The sequence below is a fragment of the Sciurus carolinensis genome, chromosome 1, assembly GCF_902686445.1.
Source record: "Sciurus carolinensis chromosome 1, mSciCar1.2, whole genome shotgun sequence".
NCBI lineage: Eukaryota > Metazoa > Chordata > Mammalia > Rodentia > Sciuridae > Sciurus > Sciurus carolinensis.
This window is the reverse complement of record NC_062213.1, coordinates 31809487-31831612: the sequence shown is the minus strand read 5'-3', so window position 1 is coordinate 31831612 and position 22126 is coordinate 31809487. Positions and strand designations below refer to the sequence as shown.

The window sequence follows — 22126 nt, the reverse complement described above, 5'->3', positions numbered from 1 at the left end:
AAGAAAAGCCAAAAGGTCTGTTGGTCTGTTCACTCTTATTGTAAAACACTATTGATGTCCTGTGCTGGAATATTTTTCATTTGCTTTCTTAGAATTATATTGTCTTGACTGGGTTAGGAAAAAAAGAATCTATGTAAGTTTCCTTGGCTCCCATAGATCAGGGAACAAAATCACAAACACATTGGTGTTCATCCCACGTGTCTGCCTCACTGTTCTTCATACTTGAAAATGAGTCTCTGCTCGGATGTTGAAGTCAGTGTTTGAAACGACACTTGCTACCCCCTGTCTGGCTAGTGGGTATAGTCTGTTCAGCCTATTGCTTTCTTTGCAGGTATGATTCATTGCCTGTTTTGTTGTTGCTGTTGTTAAAAGCAGTCAGATATATTTTGATTACTACATGCTAATTGGGAGAGCCACAAGAACTATCCAGATGCAAGTTCATATTCCACTGTGTTCCTTTTATACTTTAAGACTCATCTCCATTAAGATACCCATTCTGTGCTGACTTATATTTATGCTTACATCCACTACTGGCTTTTTGAACATGTGACAGTGCAGTGGCATGGGGCCTGTGCTCAGCAGGTACCAGCTCTTAGTTTTAATGCTGTATTCTGGCTCCCTTGAAATTCCTATTTTTTAAAGAAGAGGCTTGCTTTGCATTTCCAGTTATTCTATGATCCACTCATTATGGAACTGATCCTGTTACAAGTCAATCTTCTCTACTGAAAATGAGCTATTTGAGGGAAGGGATTGTATTTCCTGATCCAGTCCAATGTATGGATTAAATTTCACAGAAGCTTAATAGCAAACATTGGAATCAGTTTAAGTATGTAATAAATAAAGAATTTATTTTAACATAACACATTAAATATTTATCTACATCATTTTAGTAATAAGGTAAATGTTGATATAGCAAATATTTAAAAGAATTATAAAATTGTATTTAAGTTAGTATGCTTCTAATTATTTTTAGCATATGAATACATTAAAAAGTATACACCAAAATGTTCAAAGTTTACCTTTTTTTGGTACCGGAGATTGAACCCAGGGGTGCTGAAACACTGAACCACATCCCCAGCCCTAAAATGTTCAAAGTAATACTTTTTTTGAGAGAAGAGATTATAGATAGTTTTAATGTTTTCTTCTGCATTTTTATATTTTAAGAAGATAGAATAGTTTTTTTTTTAAATTTTGACATACAATAATTGTACTTATTCAAGGGGTGGTGTGATATTTTGACAGCTGTACATCATGTGCGATGATTAAAACAGCATAATTATCATAATTATTCCCTTAAACATTTACCATCTTTCTGTATAGGGAGTATTCAAATTCCTGTATTCCAGATATTTTAAAATATATAGAGAGAAATTAATTATTGTTAACTATAAACACCCTACTGTGCTCTAGAAAATTATAACAATTCTTCTAATTGTAGTTTGGGACCTATTAACCCTCACATCTCTATTTCCACAACCTCTAGTGGTCACCTTTGTGCACTCTACTTGTATGAAATCAAGTTTGTTGACTTCCACACATGAATGGGAGTGTGTATTTGTTTTTCTGTGGCTGGCTTATTTCACTTAGCATAATGACCTTTAGTTCCATCCGTGTTGTCATGAACAACAGCATTTTATCCTATGTACACATGAATAGTATTCCAATGCATATCTGTACTACATTTTCTTTACCCATTCATGACTTACAGTCATGCCATATCTTGGCTAAAGTAAATAATGCCACAATGTGGGAGTGCAGATATAAAATAGTTTTTAAATATCAGTCTTTGATAATTTTTAAAACATCTCTATTTTCATTAAAGCTATTAACCTAAATTAAATGCACTTTAATAAAACACTGTATTTAGACTATAAAAATTCTTCAGTTATATTTGAAATTTCCAAGAAGGGATGTAAACCACAGTGAATCCTTAGAAATAAGGTTGAACATGGGACATGCTTCTTTATACCAATCATGCCAAAGAAATAACTGGGCAATCAGCACTGGGGACAAATACCCTCCATCCAACTCTGAAAATCACATGACACCACCCTGGAGCACAGTACTCTGACAAATCTTCCCTGGAAAGAGAGTTTTAAGTGGAAAATCCTGAAATAAATATCTAAGATTAAATATTAAATTGATAAAAACCAATCTCATTGAAAATGATAGTAGAACCTTTCCATGTGTTAGCAGAATATTTTATTCATAGCCGTAATTTTACCATTTAGTATTCCAAGTATTCCATGCCTTTTTGCACTTCTGTTTATATTATTATTTTACTAAATCTTATGCCATTTGAGGGCATGGACCATGTATTTTTTCCTATGTTCTCCCTCCTGACGTATAGTATAAGAGCTGACATCTAGTAAGACATCATGTGTGTTTTAAAAGCAAATAAATATTGTGCAAAATCAGGTCTTATATATCTTAATGTAAGTCACATTGCTTGGTATTTAATGTTAATTTATGCTTTATAAATGCTTTCAAAGAAATTAAGCAGAAACACATTTTGATGTCAAATATCAAATAAGAAAATAGGAACATGAGTTTGATTTAGTTTCAATAGCCACTTAATCCTGGAAGAAATAGCTTTGTCAGACATTTTCAAAGACCGTTTGGTTACCAGAGAAAGTAAGGGAAAGAGAGAAGGAAGAGGGAGGGAGAGAAAGAATGAGAGTAAATGAGAATCTAGGAAGGAGAAAGTAGATCTAGGACCTATACTTACTATACCTTACTATAGAAGTAAGTCCATACAGGAGTATGAAACTGGCCCTCCTCAGAATCCTGCCACTTTGGGTAAACGTGGGCATGTCAGAATTAAATTGAATATGTTCTGAACTTGGGCAGTTTGAGCTCACCTGGAAGAATACAGAAGGACTTGCTCAAGTAATACCAGAACAAAGATTTATGCAGGGCAGGCGAGGGATGAGGCAGAGTGAACCACTTCTGTTCCTCTTTGGCCTAGGCCTTGATTTCCTGTAACTCCATTGCCTGTGGAGCCCAAACAAAGCTCTGGATTTGCCTTAAATTTTACTCAACCTTCAGCTAGACTTATTTTTATGTACTTTTATATTAAATAATCCAAGACTTTCACAGAAGCACAGGGTATATTTGTGGTAGCTTGTCCCCAGAAATATTCTGGAATGTATTTGGATTGGCATTTGAGTACCAGTTTTATTTGTCTCTGAGTGTAAATCAAAGAAATACTCATTTCTGGAGAGATTCAGACCCAAATATCTCCAAAACATCCTAAGTAGAGATACAACCAGTAGACTGTCATATATTTTAGTTCATTTTGATAAAATACTGTTTGTTTAAATGTTAAGAAAATGTCTTAAATCGTTTCACCACTAAACTCAATCAATATTGTAGAGGAAAAAAATATATATATATATAAAATCTAACAAAACATATTTAATAATTGGTGCCAATTTTTAGATGGTGATCTTTTGAATTTTCCAAATTTCCTAATTAGGGTGTAGCAAATTTAATGACAAAGAACTCCACACAAACAGCTAATTACAGTGGAGCACCACTGATATTGAGGAGCTAAAGAAAGGGTAACTAACATACCATCCATTTTGTCTGTTGCTAGTCCACAAAGCACATCAGAGTTCAAAACTATAAGATGAAACACATTCGGTCAGCCAATTTTCAAAAGCTCAGCAGCCTGTGTTTTTGAAATGCACTAATTTAAATTTAAAGACACGTATTTAATGTTTCCCCTTTGTAGGTTTTCAGCAGCATACACACATGGAGTCGCCATCTGTTTTCAGCCTGGTTCATTACCATTTCTTCCCCATGCTCTCTGTACTATCAGATCAAGAGGGTGGACATAAATTTGGCCACCTGGGCACTGGTGTCATTAACGTGCACCCCCCCACACACACACACCACCACACACTTATAAAGTGGTTTTGCTCGGAGCTGTACATTGATGGGGTGTCTTTTTTCCATTTGATCAATGTGCATGCTGCATAAGCTCTTAATAATGCAATCACACAACAAACTTAGAGAACACCAAGGACCTTTAGGAGTTGTTTTGCCTACAAATTCACAACAAAATAATTTGTGTTTTCAGGGACAGACACAAACGGGCAGTACCAAAGGGAAAGGGTTAGAAACAAGGGAGAAAGAGGAGAAAGGCAGAAAGAGACACATAGGACACCAGACTTGTTTTAATGAATATGTTATTATGGTGTTCATTGTTTCTTTATAACTCTGAGTGTGGCTCATGATGGAAAATGGGCAAGTCCAACTTCTGTCCTCGTTGTAAAGGAAACCTATAGTAATTCATCTCATGTCACTTAGTTCATCACAAAATTGTCACACTTAAAACAGATGTTTTACTTCTCTAGTTAAAACTTCAACTGTGCATCACTTTGTAAACTACATAGAATTGAGAACTCATCTGATACATTGAGAAGTCAATTAAAAGAGATAAATTGCCCTGATTCCTTTTTACTACCCCTTTAAACACTGAGCAAGATCATAGAAGCATAATTATCTTTGAAAAACAATAGGAAGTAATTAGTAGTGCAACAATTGCATCTTCTAGAGAAATTTAATACTGTAACTGGAAAAAATCTTAACAAATAATATAAATTTTATCTTCCTAACCCTCAAAAAAATTTTCTTCTTAGGATTCTGGACTGGTTCAGATTTTAGTAATCATAAAAATCTGGGAGAAAATATTAGTTCATTAACATAATCCCTTCATTTGACCAAATATTTACTGAATAGTACTCTCTATATAATTATGATGAATAAAAAGACTATAGAACATGGGCTTTCCCTTCAAGGGGTTTACAGTCCAGTTAGTGGAACAAAAAAATACTCAATTGCCAAAGAAAATTTACAGCATTTTATTTAAAAATATTGCTGAGTATCAAATTATATTCATTATAGAAATGCAGAGGAAGGTATCAATGAACAACAAGTCAGGGGAGTAAGGCCTCAACAAAGGTGATTTTTCTCTCATGAAAGATGGTATATCAAGTTTGTTAAGCCGCCATGAAAAAAGAAGACAGAGTGGGTGACTTCAATCCCAGGAATGTATTTCTCACAGTTCTGAAGACTGCCAGTCTGAGATTAGGGTGTTGGCATGTTTGGTTTCGCCAGAGGCCTCTCTCCTTGACTTGCAGAGGCTATCTTGCCACGTCCTCACACGGCCTTTCCTCTGTGTCCCCAGATTCTCCATGTCTGTTCCCATTCTGACAGAGATACTAGTCCTATTGGATTAGGAATTCATCCTATGACCTCACTAAATCCTAATTACTTCCATAAATGTCCTGTATCCAAATACGATCACCTTTTAAAATTTTATTTTTGCGGTACTAGGGATTGAACCCAGTGGCCTACTACTACTGGGCTACATTCCTAGCCCCTTTTTGTGTTTTACATTGAGACATGGTCTCATTGCCAAGGCTAGCCTCAAACTTGTCATCCTTTGGCCTCAGTCACTGGGATTACAGGTATATACCACCATGCCCAGCTCAAATACAATCACATTGAGAACTAGGGCTCCAACAATGGATTTTGTTAAGATTAAGGGTGGGGTCACAGTTCAGTTCATAAACAGATGGGATTTGGATGGAGCTATATTTTGCGGTGAGAATGGTCTGTGGTATGATCTGAAAGAATACAGCCAAAAATCAACCTCATTAATAGAATAATAATAAGCCATCACTAGCACCATTTCATAGTTTGCTTCCACTTGTTGCATAGAGTAGACATATGGAGAAAATTTGTAGTGATCATGTACTTTGTTGACCTAATGATATTATACACATCTCTGAAGAAGTCTGACAACAAATCATATTATCATTACTGAATATTTATCAATCATTCTTCAGAGACACTTCATTGAAAGTAGATGTACATTATTTTAATTCTAACTTTATGTGTTGATTATATTGCTCAAATAATTTTTTTAAAATTTATTTTGATTCATTGTAAACAAATGGGGTAAAATTTTTCTGATTGTACATGAAGTAGAGTCATACCATTTGTGTAATCATACATGTACATAGGGTAATGATGTTTGTCTCAATCTGTCCCTTCCCCCGCACCCCTCCCATCCCTCTTTCCTCTATACAATCCATCCTTCCTCCATTCTTGCCTCCCTCCCACCCCCCATTATGTATCATCCTCCACTTATCAGAGAGATCATTCAGCCTTTTTGAGATTGGCTTTATTTCACTTAGCATGATATTCTCCAACTTCATTCATTTGTCTGCATATGCCATAATTTTATTTTTCTTTATGGCTGAGTAATATTCCATTGTGTATATATACCACAGTTTTCTTTATCCATTCATCAATTGAAGGGCATCTAGGTTGGTTCCACAATCTAGCTATTGTGAATTGAGCAGCTATGAACATTGATGTGGTTGCATCACTGTAGTATGCTGATTTTAAGTTCTTTGGGTATAGGCCAAGGAGTGGGATAGTTGGGTCAAATGGTGGTTCCATTCCAAGTTTTCTAAGCAATCTCCATACTGCTTTCCAGAGTGGCTGCACTAATTTGCTGCCCCACCAGCAATGTATGAGTGTACCTTTTCCCCCACATCCTCGCCAACACCTATTGTTGCTTGTATTCTTGATAATTATCATTCTAATTGGGGTGAGATGAAATCTTAGGGTAGTTTTGATTTGCATTTCTCTTATTACTAGAGATGTTGAACATTTTTTCATATATCTGTTGATTGCTTATAGATCTTCTGTGAAGTGTCTGCTCATTTCCTTAGCTCATTTGTTGATTGGGTTATTTGCATTGTTGGTGTAAAGTTTTTTGAGTTTTTATAAATTCTGGAGATTAGTGCTCCATCTGAAGTATGTGTGGAAAATATTTTCTCCCACTCTGTAGGTTCTCTCTTCACATTGCTGATAGTTTTCTTTGCTGAGAAAAAGCTGTTTAGTTCGAATCTATCCCAATTATTGATCCCTCCTTTTATTTCTTGTGCTTTGGGAGTCATGTTAAGGAAGTCTGATCCTAAGCTGACATGATAAAGATTTGTACCTACTTTTTCTTCTTTAAGGTGCAGGGTCTCTGGTCTGATTCCAAGGTCCTTGATCCATTTTGAGTTGAGTTTTGTGCAAGGTGAGAGATAGGGGTTTAGTTTCATTCTGCTGCATATAGTTTTCCAGTTTTCCCAGCACCATTTGTTGAAGAGGCTATCTTTTCTCCATTGCATATTTTTGGCACCTTTTCTAGTATGAGAAAACTGTATTTATTTGGGTTTGTCTCTGTGTCCTCTATTCTGTACCATTGACCTACCTGTCTATTTTGGTGCCAATACCATGCCATTTTTGTTACTATTGCTCTGTAGTATAGTTGGAGTTCTGGTATTGTGATACCCCCTGCTTCATTCTTCCTGCTAAGGATTGCTTTAGCTATTCTGGGTCTCTTGTTTTTCCAAATGAATTTCATGATTGCTTGCTCTTTTTCTATGAGGTACCTAATTGGGAAGCTAATATCACCCTGATACCAAAATCAGACAGAAACACATTGAGGAAAGAAAATTTCAAACCAATATCCCTAATGAACATAGATACAAAAATTCTTAACAAAATTTTAGCAAATTGCATACAAAAACATATTAAAAAGATAGTGCACCACAATCAAGTGGGTTTTATCCCAGGGATGCAAGGTTGGTTCAACATCCAGAAATCAATAAATGTAATTCACCATATCAATAGACTTAAAGTTAAGAATCACATGATTCTTTCAATAGATGCAGAAAAAATACATTTGATAAAATACAGCACCCTTTCATGCTCAAAACTCTAGAAAAAATAGGGATAGTAGGAACATTCCTCAACATTGTAAAGGCTATCTATGCTAAGCCTATGACCAATATCATTCTAAATGGAGAAAAACTGAAAGCATTCTCCCTAAAAACTGGAACAAGGCAGGGATGCCCTCTTTCACCACTTCTATTCAACATCATCCTTGAAATTCTAGCCAGAGCAATTAGGCAGACCAAAGAAATTAAAGGGATACGAATAGGAAAAGAAGAACTTGAACTATCCCTATTTGCTGATGACATAATTCTATATTTAGAGGAGCCGAAAAATTCCAACAGAAAACTTCTAGCTGATAAATGAATTCAGTAAACTAGCAAGATATAAAATCAATGCTCATAAGTGATGAATCCTCTGGAAGAGAATTTAGGAAAACTACCCCATTCACAATAGCCTCAAAAAAAAATAAAATACTTGGGAATTAATCTAACAAAAGAGGTGAAAGACCTCTACAATGAGAACACTAAAGAAAGAAATTAAAGAAAACCTTAGAAGATGGAAAGATCTCCCATGTTCTTGGATAGGCAGAATATTGTCAAAATGGCCATACTACCAAAAGTGCTATAAAAACTCAATGCAAATCCAAATAATTTGATTTTTCTGTGTTTCTGTGTCTATTGATCATATTTCAATTAAGATAGTTTCTTGATTCCTAGAAAAAGCTAACCATAATACTGCATTACAGAGAAAGCCACCAAGTTAACTAATGACCCCAGAATCTCAGTGACCTAATACAATAAATAGTTATGTTTTGCTTGGGAAAATTCTGATTAATCTTGGGTAGCCATGCAAGGCAACTGTTTTCTATCCAGTGGCTCAGTGATCCAGGTTCTTTAACCTTGATGTTCTGCTTTTGCGGTCAGAGTCAAAAGATAAAGAGATCATGTAAGAGGTATACATGCTCTTAAGTGTCCAACCCTTAATTGACATATAACTCTCATCCAAACCCCAGTGATTAAAAGCAGCCACAGGACCCATATGACTCAAAAGGATTGAAAATTGAATGTTCCTTGGTGCATCAGAGAGGAGAGAACAGGCTGTGAATAACTAAAAGAAGTCTCTACCACACTGAGTTCTTACAGGTAGTCTGTGTAGAATTGAGCAAACAAGGACAAGTCTGTGTGATGGGGAACAAGATTAGGAACACATTTATTTAATTTAAAAATAGAATGCAAGTATTTAAAACTTTCAGTGTCCCATTTTACACAGAAAATTGAAATAAAGTACTCTTACCACCATCTTGCTTTCCTGTTAAATACCATGATTGTGTGCACATGCAATACATAACTGTTCAAACATGTATGCTCTTACATCAGAGAGCTGCTACCACAGTAACTCAATAATTACAAGCTTAAAAATCCTCATGTTGAAAATTACAAACCCAAGGACCTATAATTCACAGAATGCTTGTTTTGCTGCTCACTTGATATGTTTTATTAAATTTGAAAGAAATAAAGGCAAATTCTTTGTAGGGTCATTGAGAGATAATTATTTCATCATAAAGGTAGATGAAATTGGTAGGTGATATAGTAACCTGAAATTAAGTATCATTATCACATTTATGTGAAGAGTAGTTTCCACATTTATGTAAAGAGTAGTTTCCAAACCTTTTAAGTATTGACATATTTTCAGTGCTTTCTACATCAAAACCATTTTCAAGAGATTATAAACTATCATTAAGTTTCATTGTTGGAATATACAATAGGAAATAAATTTGAGAAGACCAAAACCTTCAATTATTACAAATTTTTATAATTGTCCTTCAATTTTCCCAATATTTTTATTCTGAAACAGGGAGAAGGAAACTATATAAACTTTTGAATCCCAACTCTTCTTGATCACTCTTAATTAGGATCAGCACGTGATTTTCCTCCTTGTACACTTTTATTATCTCTTTATATTGTCTCATGCTCTGCTTATTATCTAAGGTTTGAGTGTCTGAAAATACCGTTTCCCTTCAATATTCTCTCCCCAGGTCAGCCCATAAAGTTCCATGGTTCTAAATGCCATCTATATACTGATATATTCCAAAATAATATTCTAGCCCCAACCTCTTCCTTAAACTCCAAATTTATATCCAGCTCTCCCTATGCCTAGACATCACACTCATGTCAATCTTAGCATGTGAGAGATAAACTGGCTTATTCTTTAGTCTTCTCCATGTCCCCTAAGTGCCCCACTGCTTAGGATAAGAAACCTAGGAGACATCTTTGGTTCCTTTTCTTCCTTCACTCCACATTCAATTCAGTATGTCTTGGGGACTCTTCTGCCAATGTACATATCCTGGTTCAAATCACTTCTCTTGCTACTCTTCTCTAACCCATATTATTAATCTCATCTGATTATCACAATGGCCTGCTATCTTGTTTCTCTACCTATCAGTCTGAAAATTCATCTTCTACACAGCAGACCACAGTGAAGGGCACAGGAATTGGGGCATGTCACTCCCTTACTTTAAGTCCTCCAATGCTCTTCCCAGACTAAAATCCAAGCTTTCGCGGTCCTTCTTTATTCCTGAGGTTATTCTGGTTCCATTTCCTCCTGACTGTGCTCCAAAATTTCTTCCCTTTTGTCTGCACTTTGATCATCCTGACCCTGCTTGCTCCTTGGGACCTTGGCACTAGTTCTTTCCAATGTCTTCACTGTGCTATTATTTCCTAGATTTTCATATGCTCATCACTCAGGCTTCATGTCAAAGGACACTTCCTCATAGATGCCTTCCTGACACCGTGCCTTTATTGTGTCACGTGTTTTGACTCCTCATGATGATACCAAACATTGGCCTAAAAATTACCTAGCAGTCAATCATTATCTGCAATCATTATCTACAAGGTTTTATACTTAAAGGGCATTAGGTGTATACTCAGTTTTCATAGGCTAACACAGAACATTGGAGCCAAACACTAATAAGGATCATGTGCTAAGATAATGGGAGGCACAATGAAGGAAGTACGGACTCCATAAGCACAGTAAAGATGCCAGTAAATTTTTTTTTTTTTTTTTTTTTTTGCAGCACTGGGGATTGAACCCAGGACCTTATGCCTGTGAGGCAAGCACTCTACCAACTGAGCTATTTCTCCAGCCCTACCAGTAAGTATTTTGAATTATCATTTTAAAGTGTCTTCTTGATTGTGTTTAAAATGAGCCCACAGCATCAATTCACATAAATTGGGGCTAAAAAAAGGGGAGAGAAAGCCATTGACATGTATCACAGAAAAAGGATGGTGAGGTCTTGCTGATGAAGAGATAGAAGACAATGTCTACAGTTTTCTGATTAGAATGCAGGGTCTGAGGCACACTGGACAATAGTGGTGCTATTTAAATCAGTGAAGAAGTTGGAGAAACTGGAAAAAATAATGCCTTTTAATATTTCACACTAGATCTGGACCTGGAATAAGCATATCCTATGGCCAATAAGAGAGAAAACTAGAAGTGGCAATATAAAGTTGAGACTTATCCCTTATTTTAACCATCCTGTCATTGAAATGACACATGCATTCAACACCTTCATTATTGGACTCCTCCCTGGGGCAGCGTGGATGGTGGAGACAGAGATGCGGGCAACCTCTCATAGTTTGCAAGGGTAGTAGTGCATGAACCAACCAGTTATCTTCCATGGTAGGATCAACAAATCCAGTCTGGAGGTCAAATTCAGACTGCCATGTTCTTTTCCATGGATGGTTAGCTAACAATTTAAAATTTTTTTAATGTTTGGAAAAATTGAGTCATGATAACACACAATAACTATGAAATATGTTTTAAATTTTTTATTGCAACATAGTATGCCAATTCATTAACTTGCTGAATATGGCTGATTTGGGGCACATCAGCAGAGTTCAATTGTGACTGAGACCATGTGGTCCACAGAGCCTAAAATATCTGTCTTCTGATTCTTTACAGAAAAAAGTTTGCTGAACATGGTAAAAAGAGTCATGGGAAAGAAGGTTTATGGCCGAGTCACAACCAAACTAGCAAGACAGAAGGAGCTAGAAGAGAATCAAAAACTGGATATGCATGTGAAGAGAAAGCCACCATCTGAGCTGAGGTTATAAAACCTAAAGAGGAATTGGTCAGCAAAACCTCTACAAAAGGACTACTGCTCAGTTTCTTAAGGATATGCATTTTTCCTATGATAAGTAGCTATGTGCCAAGAAGAATGTAAAACTCAGTTCCTAATAAACATGGTACATCTTCTGGAAGGTAATTTTTGGGGGGATATTGGAGGACTAATTTTGCATTTAAAATAAAGACACTTCAAGTAGATTGCAAACTGTGCATGCACTTTTATAATAAAATCAAGTTAAATATACCTGCATCTGGTTATAATCCCAGAGTTAGAAATTTGCTTTTCTCTATCTTTAAGGCTATGTTCATGGAAAAGTTTGAAAAAATACATGAAATGTTCCAAGGAGCATTTGAACCTGGGAAGCAAAAAGTTGTGATTCTCTTGTCAACTCCAATCTGTTGGTGGTATTCCTTTGGAACCCCATTGTTGGAAAGGGTTCTGTGTTTTACTCAGAGGTCAAAAGCATGTGATTAGCAATGTCTGCTAGAACTGAAGGAGGTAGCACATGGCAGCTTGCTATAATGATTCATCATAGAATCATATGGGAATCTGTCTAAACCTTTATTCAACACTTTTTTTGGACAGCTCAGCCTCCTAATCTGATTTAGCATGTTTACCATCTACTTTTAAAGCCATATTTGCCCTTATATTTCTACCTTCACTATTCCAAAAGTATCAACTAAGATACTGAGCATGACAAAGTTTACCATAAAGGAACATTTGAAGATTTTACAAAAATAATCATCTTAGCCCTTTCAATCATTTTAAAAGAGTATGGCATCCAATGTGGAAAAATTTAAGACTAAGGAACACAGAGGTATTTAGCAAGATAATAGGTGGACAAATAAGAATTGGTAAAAATATAAAGGGATAATTGGAGGGAATGAAGCTAGGGATGAGAATATTTAGGAATAATGAAATAACCTAGAGGAACAGAGGACCAGGCCTAAAACAAAGAAAGGGGAGAGAGGGAGAAAAAATGAAGAGATGTCTCTAAGGTAGATTCATTGGAATTCAGCAATTGATCCTATACAGGGAACCATGGAAGTCAATGATAAATACAAGGACCTTTGTTTAAGCAACAAGGTAGATAAAAGACACTTTTAACTATGAAGGCAGGAAGAGGAGTAATTTGGAAGGCAGGCCTTGGTGGTTCTCATGATGATCTGTTCTTAGAGCTACCCTATGCGTCACAGAAATGTATAGGGAATGTTACCCAGAATCCTTTGCCCAATGGTTTTTCCAACAGATTTGGAAAATGGCAGACACTAAAGGTTGAGGGAAAGGGGGAAGTCTATTTCCTCCCTCTCACTTTGGCTCAAGCAACATTTTTCAGTGACCAGATCATCTCTAGGATTTCAGCTCCTACCAGACAAGTTTCCTTGGTTCCAGCTCTAGCCTCAGTTATTGTTCTAATTCTTCTGTGGGGACCTGGAATTCTGGAAATTTTACCTTTTTAGTAATCCTTTTCACCCTAAGAGTGATAGAGGCTTCCTGTTGTTGCTACTCTCTAGGTTGTCCTGGTAAACCATCTTGACTTCTTGGTTCATTTATCACCTATGTAATCAATTTCTGATGTTAAATTTCCTATTTGCAAGACTTCAATTGGTTTCTCCCCAAATGCATCCCAAATACACAGTAATGAGTTCAATTTACATGTTTTTTTATAACGAGGAGACAGAAATCAAGTAGATGTAAATAAATGCCCATGAGAATGAGTTTTAGCAAACAATGGTTAGGCACCGATCGATAGATTGAAACATACGAATACATTCATAAATATAGTCTGTCAATAAAATATTTTTGAAAGAATATCCAATGAAAAATAGGTAATAACTTGTGTAGTACTTAAAATATACCATGCTGAGGTAAGCATATGTTATATGTCACCAAATATATCTTTAAAAGACAGTTCTCATAGTTGTCCCTCAGTATCTTCGCAGGACTGATTCCAGGAGTCCCCATGGATGACAAAATCCAAAGATGCTCATGTAAGGTCAAATGGCATATCTGTATAAAATGCACATTCTTCCATTTAATTTGCAATGCCTAAAACAATGTAAATGCTATGTAAATAGTTGTCATACTGTAGTGTTTAAGCGATGACAAGACGTTCAGTACAAAATGTTTTCAAATTTTTTGATTCATGGTTGAGTACACTGATGTAGAACCTACATGTATGGAGATCTGACTACATATTTTAGTCTGTAAAACACAGCCTATGTGTATATGATATTGTGATCTCCACAGATAACGAAACTGAGTCCCGGAGATATTTATCCCAGATCACTCTGGATTGGAATTCAGGCACTCTGGGTCTCAAATTGTCACTTTTAACCAATATAATTTATACTGAAATGTGTCCTAGAAATACTAAAAGATTTTTAAAATTTTTAAGTACCATTATTTGGAGGTAGTACTGTTGAAGTATTGCATTTTTTCTTAAATGGATCTCTAAAGCAAAAAAATCCACAAAAAAATAATTTTGAAGTTTTTAATGCACAAAAGAACAAACAGAACAGGCATCAACTTATTAACAATGAAACACTACATAAAGGAGACCCCTCCCCACTTAGTAAATAAGAATATAGTGTAAATAGACATGAAAGGAGGTGAGCACTTTAGGAGTAATGCAAATCCTAAAGTTGTATACAACATTCATATATGGCTTATTTTCTCATAGCAATATTTTCATGATGCATATGACATTTATATGTATCAATAAGATGCTTTTGATTCAAACATTAACAAAAATGAAGAGGTAGTTTGGCCAATGCAAGGTGAGAAGAAGGTTTTACCTTACTTTGGTTGTTTCCTCAACAATCTACATTTGTGTTCCAATTTTCTCCTGGATCAGTCAGGAAGATAATGATGTTTTTAGAAGAAGCCAATTTTTAACCAAGAACCTGTTCCCTCGAGAGGACAATGATGCTTTTGAAATAACTGCTGTGTGAGTCAAACTGGGAAGTTTATATCATGTTCCTCTGTTTTGGATATGAAATGGATTCTGGCTTAATGGAAATCTGTTTCTATCTGACCAGAAGTTGCAGGAATTCAACCACTTTTCTCCTCAATTCTGTGTCTGTTTCACGATATGAACTTGTAGAGTGACCCAAGAATATTGGTAGGTGCCATTAAAAGTCAGGGATTGGTTTAAAGTTTTTAAAAGTCGGAAATAAATTGCAGAGTGAGTACTACATCTAGTTCCTCGCATTTTAGGTCATGTTTCATAAGGCCATCACATCTTAGAATCAGTTCTGGCTTCCGATGTCCAGATGTCACATGCTGCTTTTTCTGTGGGACACATGGACTGGGGAAGGTCTGCTGATATTGAAACTTTGACACTGGTCATTTGACTATGTACAACTTAGCTTATCCTATCTTTACAAAGGGAAATAAGCCCAAACACACAAAAACAAGTTAAGAGGCAACAAAACATTTGTCAATTTGCAAAACTAAGTCATTTACCAGACAATGGTTAGGAACCACTAGAAACAAAGTGACATCATATTAATCAGGTGTGGCTTATTACACACAAGAAAGCATAAATATACAGTAAGTAGGACTTTGTACATAGCCCCAGCAGAATATGTACATGTTAGCACTGCACTGAAACTGAACAGGAATTTCCGTTGCATATCCCCAGTTAAAAAGCAGCCTCATCACAGGACAGTTTGCAGGTCACAGATGCTTGAGAACACCATGTGGTAACACTAAGCAGATATCCACATACATTTATCCTTGAAAATGCACAATGTGAGAAATAAAGGTCACAAGTGAATAGCACTTCGCCTGCTGAGCATCTTCTTTCACATAAATAGGCACAAGCGCCTTCTCCAGTGGCGGTCTACAGCCTCACCTCCCACATGTCCGCAGAGCCCGCATGCGCCCAGTCAATCACAGGTCATGCACTTACAATAGCTTCCACTGGTTTAGGTCAATGAGCTCCTGCCTTTGCAGGCTCCAGATTCAAATCAAAGCATAAATAACCCAGAGACCATGCTTGGGGCTCTTCCTTTCACAATGTTACTGGGAACAGACTGGGCAGAGCAGCATAAATGCTGTGTACCAGTGTGCAGGAGTGGAGAGTAGCTTTGTGCACCTTTGCAAAAACAACCCCCCCAAAACCACCATACATGTCTTTTATTGGTTTGCTCTGTCTGTAGCTAGGAAGACACTGTGTTGCTCTTGTGCTCTTTCTATCAGCTTCCTCTTCTTCTTCTTGTTCCTCTTCTCCTTTGCCTTGGGTGTTCTCTTCCCTACAATGGGGGAAGGAGAATAAAAAGGGGAGATGTCAGAAAAGGCCCTTTCTCTAGGAAAGAAAACACAAAACACTGAGTTTTGCACAAAGCCCATCTGGAAAACATCACCTATGGAAAAAGCAGCCTCAAAGAGAAAATTGTTCACATTAATTTTGACGGAATAATAATAATTTACTAAATTGGATATGCTGTCTAAAACAGAGACTGATCTTCCTGTTACAGGGAACTGGCATATTTAAAAACCTCCCAGAGGCCAGATCAGTCTTTCAAATATCATCCTGCCACAAAAATTCCATTTATCCCCTCCTACTTTTAACAATGCTACCCTTTACTAGACATCTTTACATCTTTCTACTGCTCCACATGTCAGTGGGTCAAAAGAAAATAAGCACCTATCTACAGTAAATATACCAGAAGTTTCAAACTGCCCTCTCCCTGTCCCAGAGGAGGGGAGTCTTGCTGTTAACATTACTCCTTTACGTTTTCCAAACACCAATATGAGAAATGACATATGTGCCATGCATTTTAACTTTCTACAAAAATTCACGGGGATAGTATTATGTGCCTTATGAGTTCTTTTCTAAACCCCTAGGCAAGTTGTTCAAGAACAAAAGGAATGTTTATTCTGATGAACTGGTAGTATGTATCTCACTACCAGAAAAATCACACCAAGTTATCCTATTTCTCTTCTTTGACTTAGCAACTAAGAAGCCCAGACCACAAACTAAATAGTTGGATTTCCTCCACCAGGAGTTTTGGGGTACAGTTTTCCCTCTGCCTCTGTTGTATTTTACATCTTGTGGTTATGGTCTATAGTCTTACTGTGGAGGGTTTCAACATTTCTTTGCAAATATGTATGCTTATGATTGAGAGGGTTGGGGGAGAATAAAGAGCACAAGACGTTTGGTTTTGATCCATTGCCCTCTGTAGGTTCTAACCACATAGGATTTATGGGATTTTTAGAAAAGGGTTTTCAGAGTCTCTGGCATTTTACAGAAAGTAAGTCACTGCTATACACCATCACAGAAAGATTCCTCAGTTGACTAGGAAAACATCCAACTGTCATTCTCCATCTCCTACAGCCCACACCTCTGTGGGATCACTGTGTTCTACAAAGCTTACTTTCTGTTCCTGTGGGGTGCAGCCATTAGATGCCACAGGAATCAGCACTGTTAGTGGCACATTCAATTCTGACTGATGTTCTTCAACCTCTCCACACCTACAAAACTCACTATCTCAGACTTGTTCATTGCAATCTAGACAGTGGAGAAGGTGTCTGCTAAAAAAAAAAAAAAAAAAAAAAAAAAAAAAAAAAAAAAAAAAAGAAAGAAAGCAAGAAAAAGAAAAACAGAAACCAGAGATTAGGCAAACACATGTCTTAGGAGACCAGAGTCATACAAGATTAAGGGAGGCCTGAGATTTCTAAATTAAGGGAGGTGCTTCTCATTTTCTGCTTCTTCTGATCAGAAAGGGCCTGTTTCTATGGAAGATGGAAAATGGTGTCATTTCTTTAAGACTCTAGCACAATGATTGGCACATGTCGATATTCAATAGATGTTTGCTAGGCAAATAATTTATCACTAGATAAAAGATAAAAAGAATAACTTATTTTAATAGGACACTACATTAAAATAATGAGAACATGATCATGCCCTCATATTAAATTATAAAGGTCCTTGAAGTTAACTTCTGGTTCTCATTAAATTCTGGCATTAATGTTATAATGGCATTTTGCCATCTTTAAACATAGTTAATCCTACCCAATGAAACCTTAGTCCAAGCCATCATTAATCAAAGCAGCTGTAAAGTTACGACTATTTAGTAACATTATCTCTAATGATGAGACATACCTAATGAGGGAAGAGAGGAATACCTAACATAAAATAGGATATTTTAAAAGAATCTTCAATTATAAAGTTTTCTCAGTACTTTATTTTCTCTAAATAAACTACAAAACTCCTTATGTTAAAAAAAATCACTGTTGGCTACATTTTAAAAATTCATTTGGTTTATGCTTCGTTTATATAAAGCCTAGAGTTTCTTTTAAAAGCAAATCAAAATTAACTGAATGGAAAAATAGGCTAACATTACTAGATTTTAAAGTGTGTTCTGTTAAAAGAAAACTATAATGAATGTTATTTAACAAAAGCATTTCACATTCACAATTTCAATTCTTCATGACCATGTAGTTGAAAGTTATACGTGCACTACTTTCACTAATGGAAAATTTATGCAAAATGACTACAAGCTCTCCTTTGAGATGGCCTATTTTGTGTCACCCAATTTATTATTCTGATGTAGCTGTCAATAAGAAATGGTCTTTGGGTTTGTTAGCTGATGTGTTGTTGTGTAACAGGGAACTTACTCAATATTTGCATAAGACAATGGTATCTTTTCCAGAAATTCAGCAATGCTTCTGAAAACTTATTCATATATAATTTTTCAAACTTTACAATTACTCCTTTGACAATAGGTTATATGATACCAAATCCAACTAACAATGGTTGCAGGGCCTTAATGAAAAATCCTAAAGATTTTTCTCAGAAATCTCTTTTGAATGACATCTCTTTGCTATTGTTTGGTTGGTTTTGCTTCTGGCCAGTCCCATTTCACATGTAGAATATATTACAAATACCAAAGACTTAAGATGGTTAGCCAAGATGTGACCACAGACAGGCCGAAATTAACTGAAAATATTTTGTGGTCCATAATCGTTTGTTCTGACTTTAAACTCAACTCAGTGTAATAAAAAGTATTAAAACATAGGTATAGAAGGGGTTTACATGTTTTCTTCTGAACTTAGATTTTCAAAACCATAATAAATATATCATTAAGATCAATGCCAACAAAAATATATAATGAAAATAAATTCTATTGGACATGAAGTGTGCTAATTTCTGTTTCCACTTAAATTTCTTTACATCTGTGGATACAAGATGAAAGTTGGAGGATCACTTCTAGACTTTGGATTATCACACATTCAACACATTTGTGCTATATAGGAAGAATTTAAAATAAGATATACCAGTCATGAAAAGGGAAATTTTCACTCTTCTTAAGTTTATGAGAGAAGACTTAAACACTGACCTATTAGACACACACAAAAAAAACTTATGAGCATGTTGTCAACCTCCAGCATGTCTATTTTAACTACAAATTCTACATGGCTTTGTCCTGAGTGCTTTGGGAACGTAGTGGCTTCAGCAGATCACTACAGAGCAACTCTCTTCAAGATCTGGCAAGATGGGGTCTACAGAGCAGATTTTTAAAGCTCTGTCAGAATGACAACTGATCTAGATATTACCATTTTTAGGGAATAAATGTGATTTAATGGTGAAAGCTGAGGAAGAAGCTCTCTACCTAGGCATTTGTCTAAGAAGGAATTCTATTTGTGAACATTGGTTCCTTCATTTGTAAAATGAAAAACTATGATTATTTTTCACTAGATAGGCAGGGGACATCATGTGACAAAGCTGTTTACCAACAATGAGAGGAAGATGTGTAAAATATCACCATCAAGACCAGATTATCAAAGCCAGAGTCTAACCAACATGATCACCCTGACTTGCACACATCTGGAAATAATCCAAGGAAATGGATCATCAACTCAGTTACCACAAGAAGTGAACAATCCCTTATGGAAATACTCCTAACATCTAGCTGTGGATTACTGCCATTAGAATCAGAAAAAGGGTACGTTATTTTGCACCAAGGTATAAGACAGACCCATAAATTACATGAAACTATGATAATATTAACTCAGCTGCCAGTCAGACACCAAAATCATTCTTTAAGTTCCCACATTCAAGGAAGGTCTTCAAATGATTTTCCTCTCACTAGGTTCCAGGTAAGAGTCTACTCATTGTTGGGAGCAATGGTTCTTGCACATCCATCAGTAAGGTCCAGAGGTTGGGTAGGGTTTCCTACTAAATACTTGTTTTTTAGAAAGACTTTGTGAAGGTAAATGTGATAGAAGATAACTGAAGAAAAAATTCAGTATAATTATAAAAAATACACAAGTTTACATACACACCATACTGCCTACATACATATACCCACAAATAAGAGAAGGTAAACCCACATGACAAATGCAATGAACTGTATTAGAACTTTGACAACAGTAATCATCTAAGACCAGGATAAATGTCTGAATTTGGACAAATCCATGATGCTCTGGGTTTTATTGCCTTTATGAATTCACCATGGAGACCCGGGAATCACTTCAGAGATTTAGGCATTCCTTTAAATTTGCTAATATTGAGGGATGTTAAGCCTATTTACCCACCACTCTGGTGAATCTTGACATATGTTAGGGGACATTCTAGAGCATAGCAGAAAAGGTTGCTTCAAATCCAGAGTCTAAAGTCTGAGTTGTAGACAATGAATAGCAATTAGGCAATTTCTTTTTCTCATATGGGCCATTTGAGTTTGCCCAAGAATAAGTAGCAACAGAAATGTATTTATTTAAGAATGATGAATGATTCTCTGGAAAAATGCCAGGTGGTTCCTAAAATATTTTAAAAGCTCATAAAAATAAACAAAAGATCTAAATACAATTCATAAAAAGTAGCTAATAAATATAAACAATTCAAACTGCCAAATAAAATGAGATATCAGTGCAAAGATCTTTAAAAGTAAAAATACCTAAAGCTGGCAAGAATGTGACAAGACAGGCATTGGAATCGATTAAGAGAATATAAAATTGACACAGCCTTTCTCCAAAGCCATCTGGCAATGTGTACCAAAGCACTAAAAAATATTCATAACTTCTGACTGGGATCTAGGAATCTATCCTAGGAAAATAATCTATACTTGAGCAAAGATTTATACATTGAGATGTTTAGTATAATACTGAGAAAACTGTAAATTACCTAAATGTCCAACTGTAATTTTTCATGACCTCTTCTTTTTATGATTACTGAAGCAATAAAGTGTGCTTTCAACTATGGAGTATTTTATATTTTAAGGCTAGAGCAATTAAATCTCTCTCCAAGAGTACTACTATTACATGTCTCTAAAACTTTGCCTGTAATACAAAAGCACTCAGTGTGGTGTTGAGCAGATTCTTCTGTGAAGTATTTGCTAGTAATTGGATGTAAGATATCGAAGATTAAGAACTACTGACCTAAATCCTTCAGACAGTGAAAATGGATGTTAGTTCATGAAGTCTTCCCCACCCCCAAATCTGGAAAGGAGACCAAGTAGACAAATATGATGAGCACATGTAGGATCTATCACAGATGTCTCAAGTAGTCTAAGATAAAAATCCTTTCATTGTCCCTAATCATTCAGAATAACATTTAATTGAAAAGTAAAGATTGTATATATTTGTGGTCTACAACATGTTTTGCGTGCACGCACACATATACACACAACACACACAGTGAAAGAGCTAAAGCTAATTAACACATCTATTACCTCCTGTACTTATCTGTGGTGGGAACATTTAAAATCTCTTTGCAATTTTCAAGTATACAGATTATTATTTACATCGACTTGGGGAGTCAGAAGTGCAGGTAAGGTGGAATATATAAAGCAAGGGAATTAATGCTGACTCTTATTCATAGTACAAAATTCCTTAAGTGCAATTTTTAGTCACATCCACCTGGATTTTTAGAAATACACTTTCACTAAAAACATTTCACAGATAGCTATCTTTTAAAAGGACTAGCAATGGCTAATGCTTTAATGATTGCACTGATCATATGTTCAGAGGAAAAAATAACCTTTATTGGTTTGTCTCCAGATTATTAAAATGTTGAAAAGCAACAAGCCACCTACTAAGGAAAGTTTAGTGGGCACCTTGAATTTCAAGTGATCGCTCAAAAATCTTCAAGTGGCCACTTAGTCACTTCATATTCATAAAAGAATATGTGCTTTAAAAATCTATAATCTGGAGATAACTTTCAAGTAGTTGTTCTTTTTACAAGGCTATTGGTAGAATGTGATAACTATCCAAAAATCAAAATAGCTCGCAAAATGGACTTGT

General features: G+C 35.8%; 1 protein-coding gene across 2 annotated transcripts in view; it reads right to left on the bottom strand.

Annotated features, from left to right (window-relative positions):
- Window positions 1–14355: 14355 nt before the first annotated feature.
- Rspo2 (R-spondin 2) overlaps window positions 14356–22126 on the bottom strand; it is a 131066-nt gene continuing 123295 nt past the window's right edge. For both annotated transcript variants that reach the window (XM_047565305.1, XM_047565295.1), the window contains one exon: window positions 14356–16134. In XM_047565305.1, coding sequence (XP_047421261.1) covers window positions 16078–16134 — 57 coding nt within the window. In that variant the 3' untranslated portion in view covers window positions 14356–16077. The remainder of the gene's footprint in view (window positions 16135–22126) is intronic.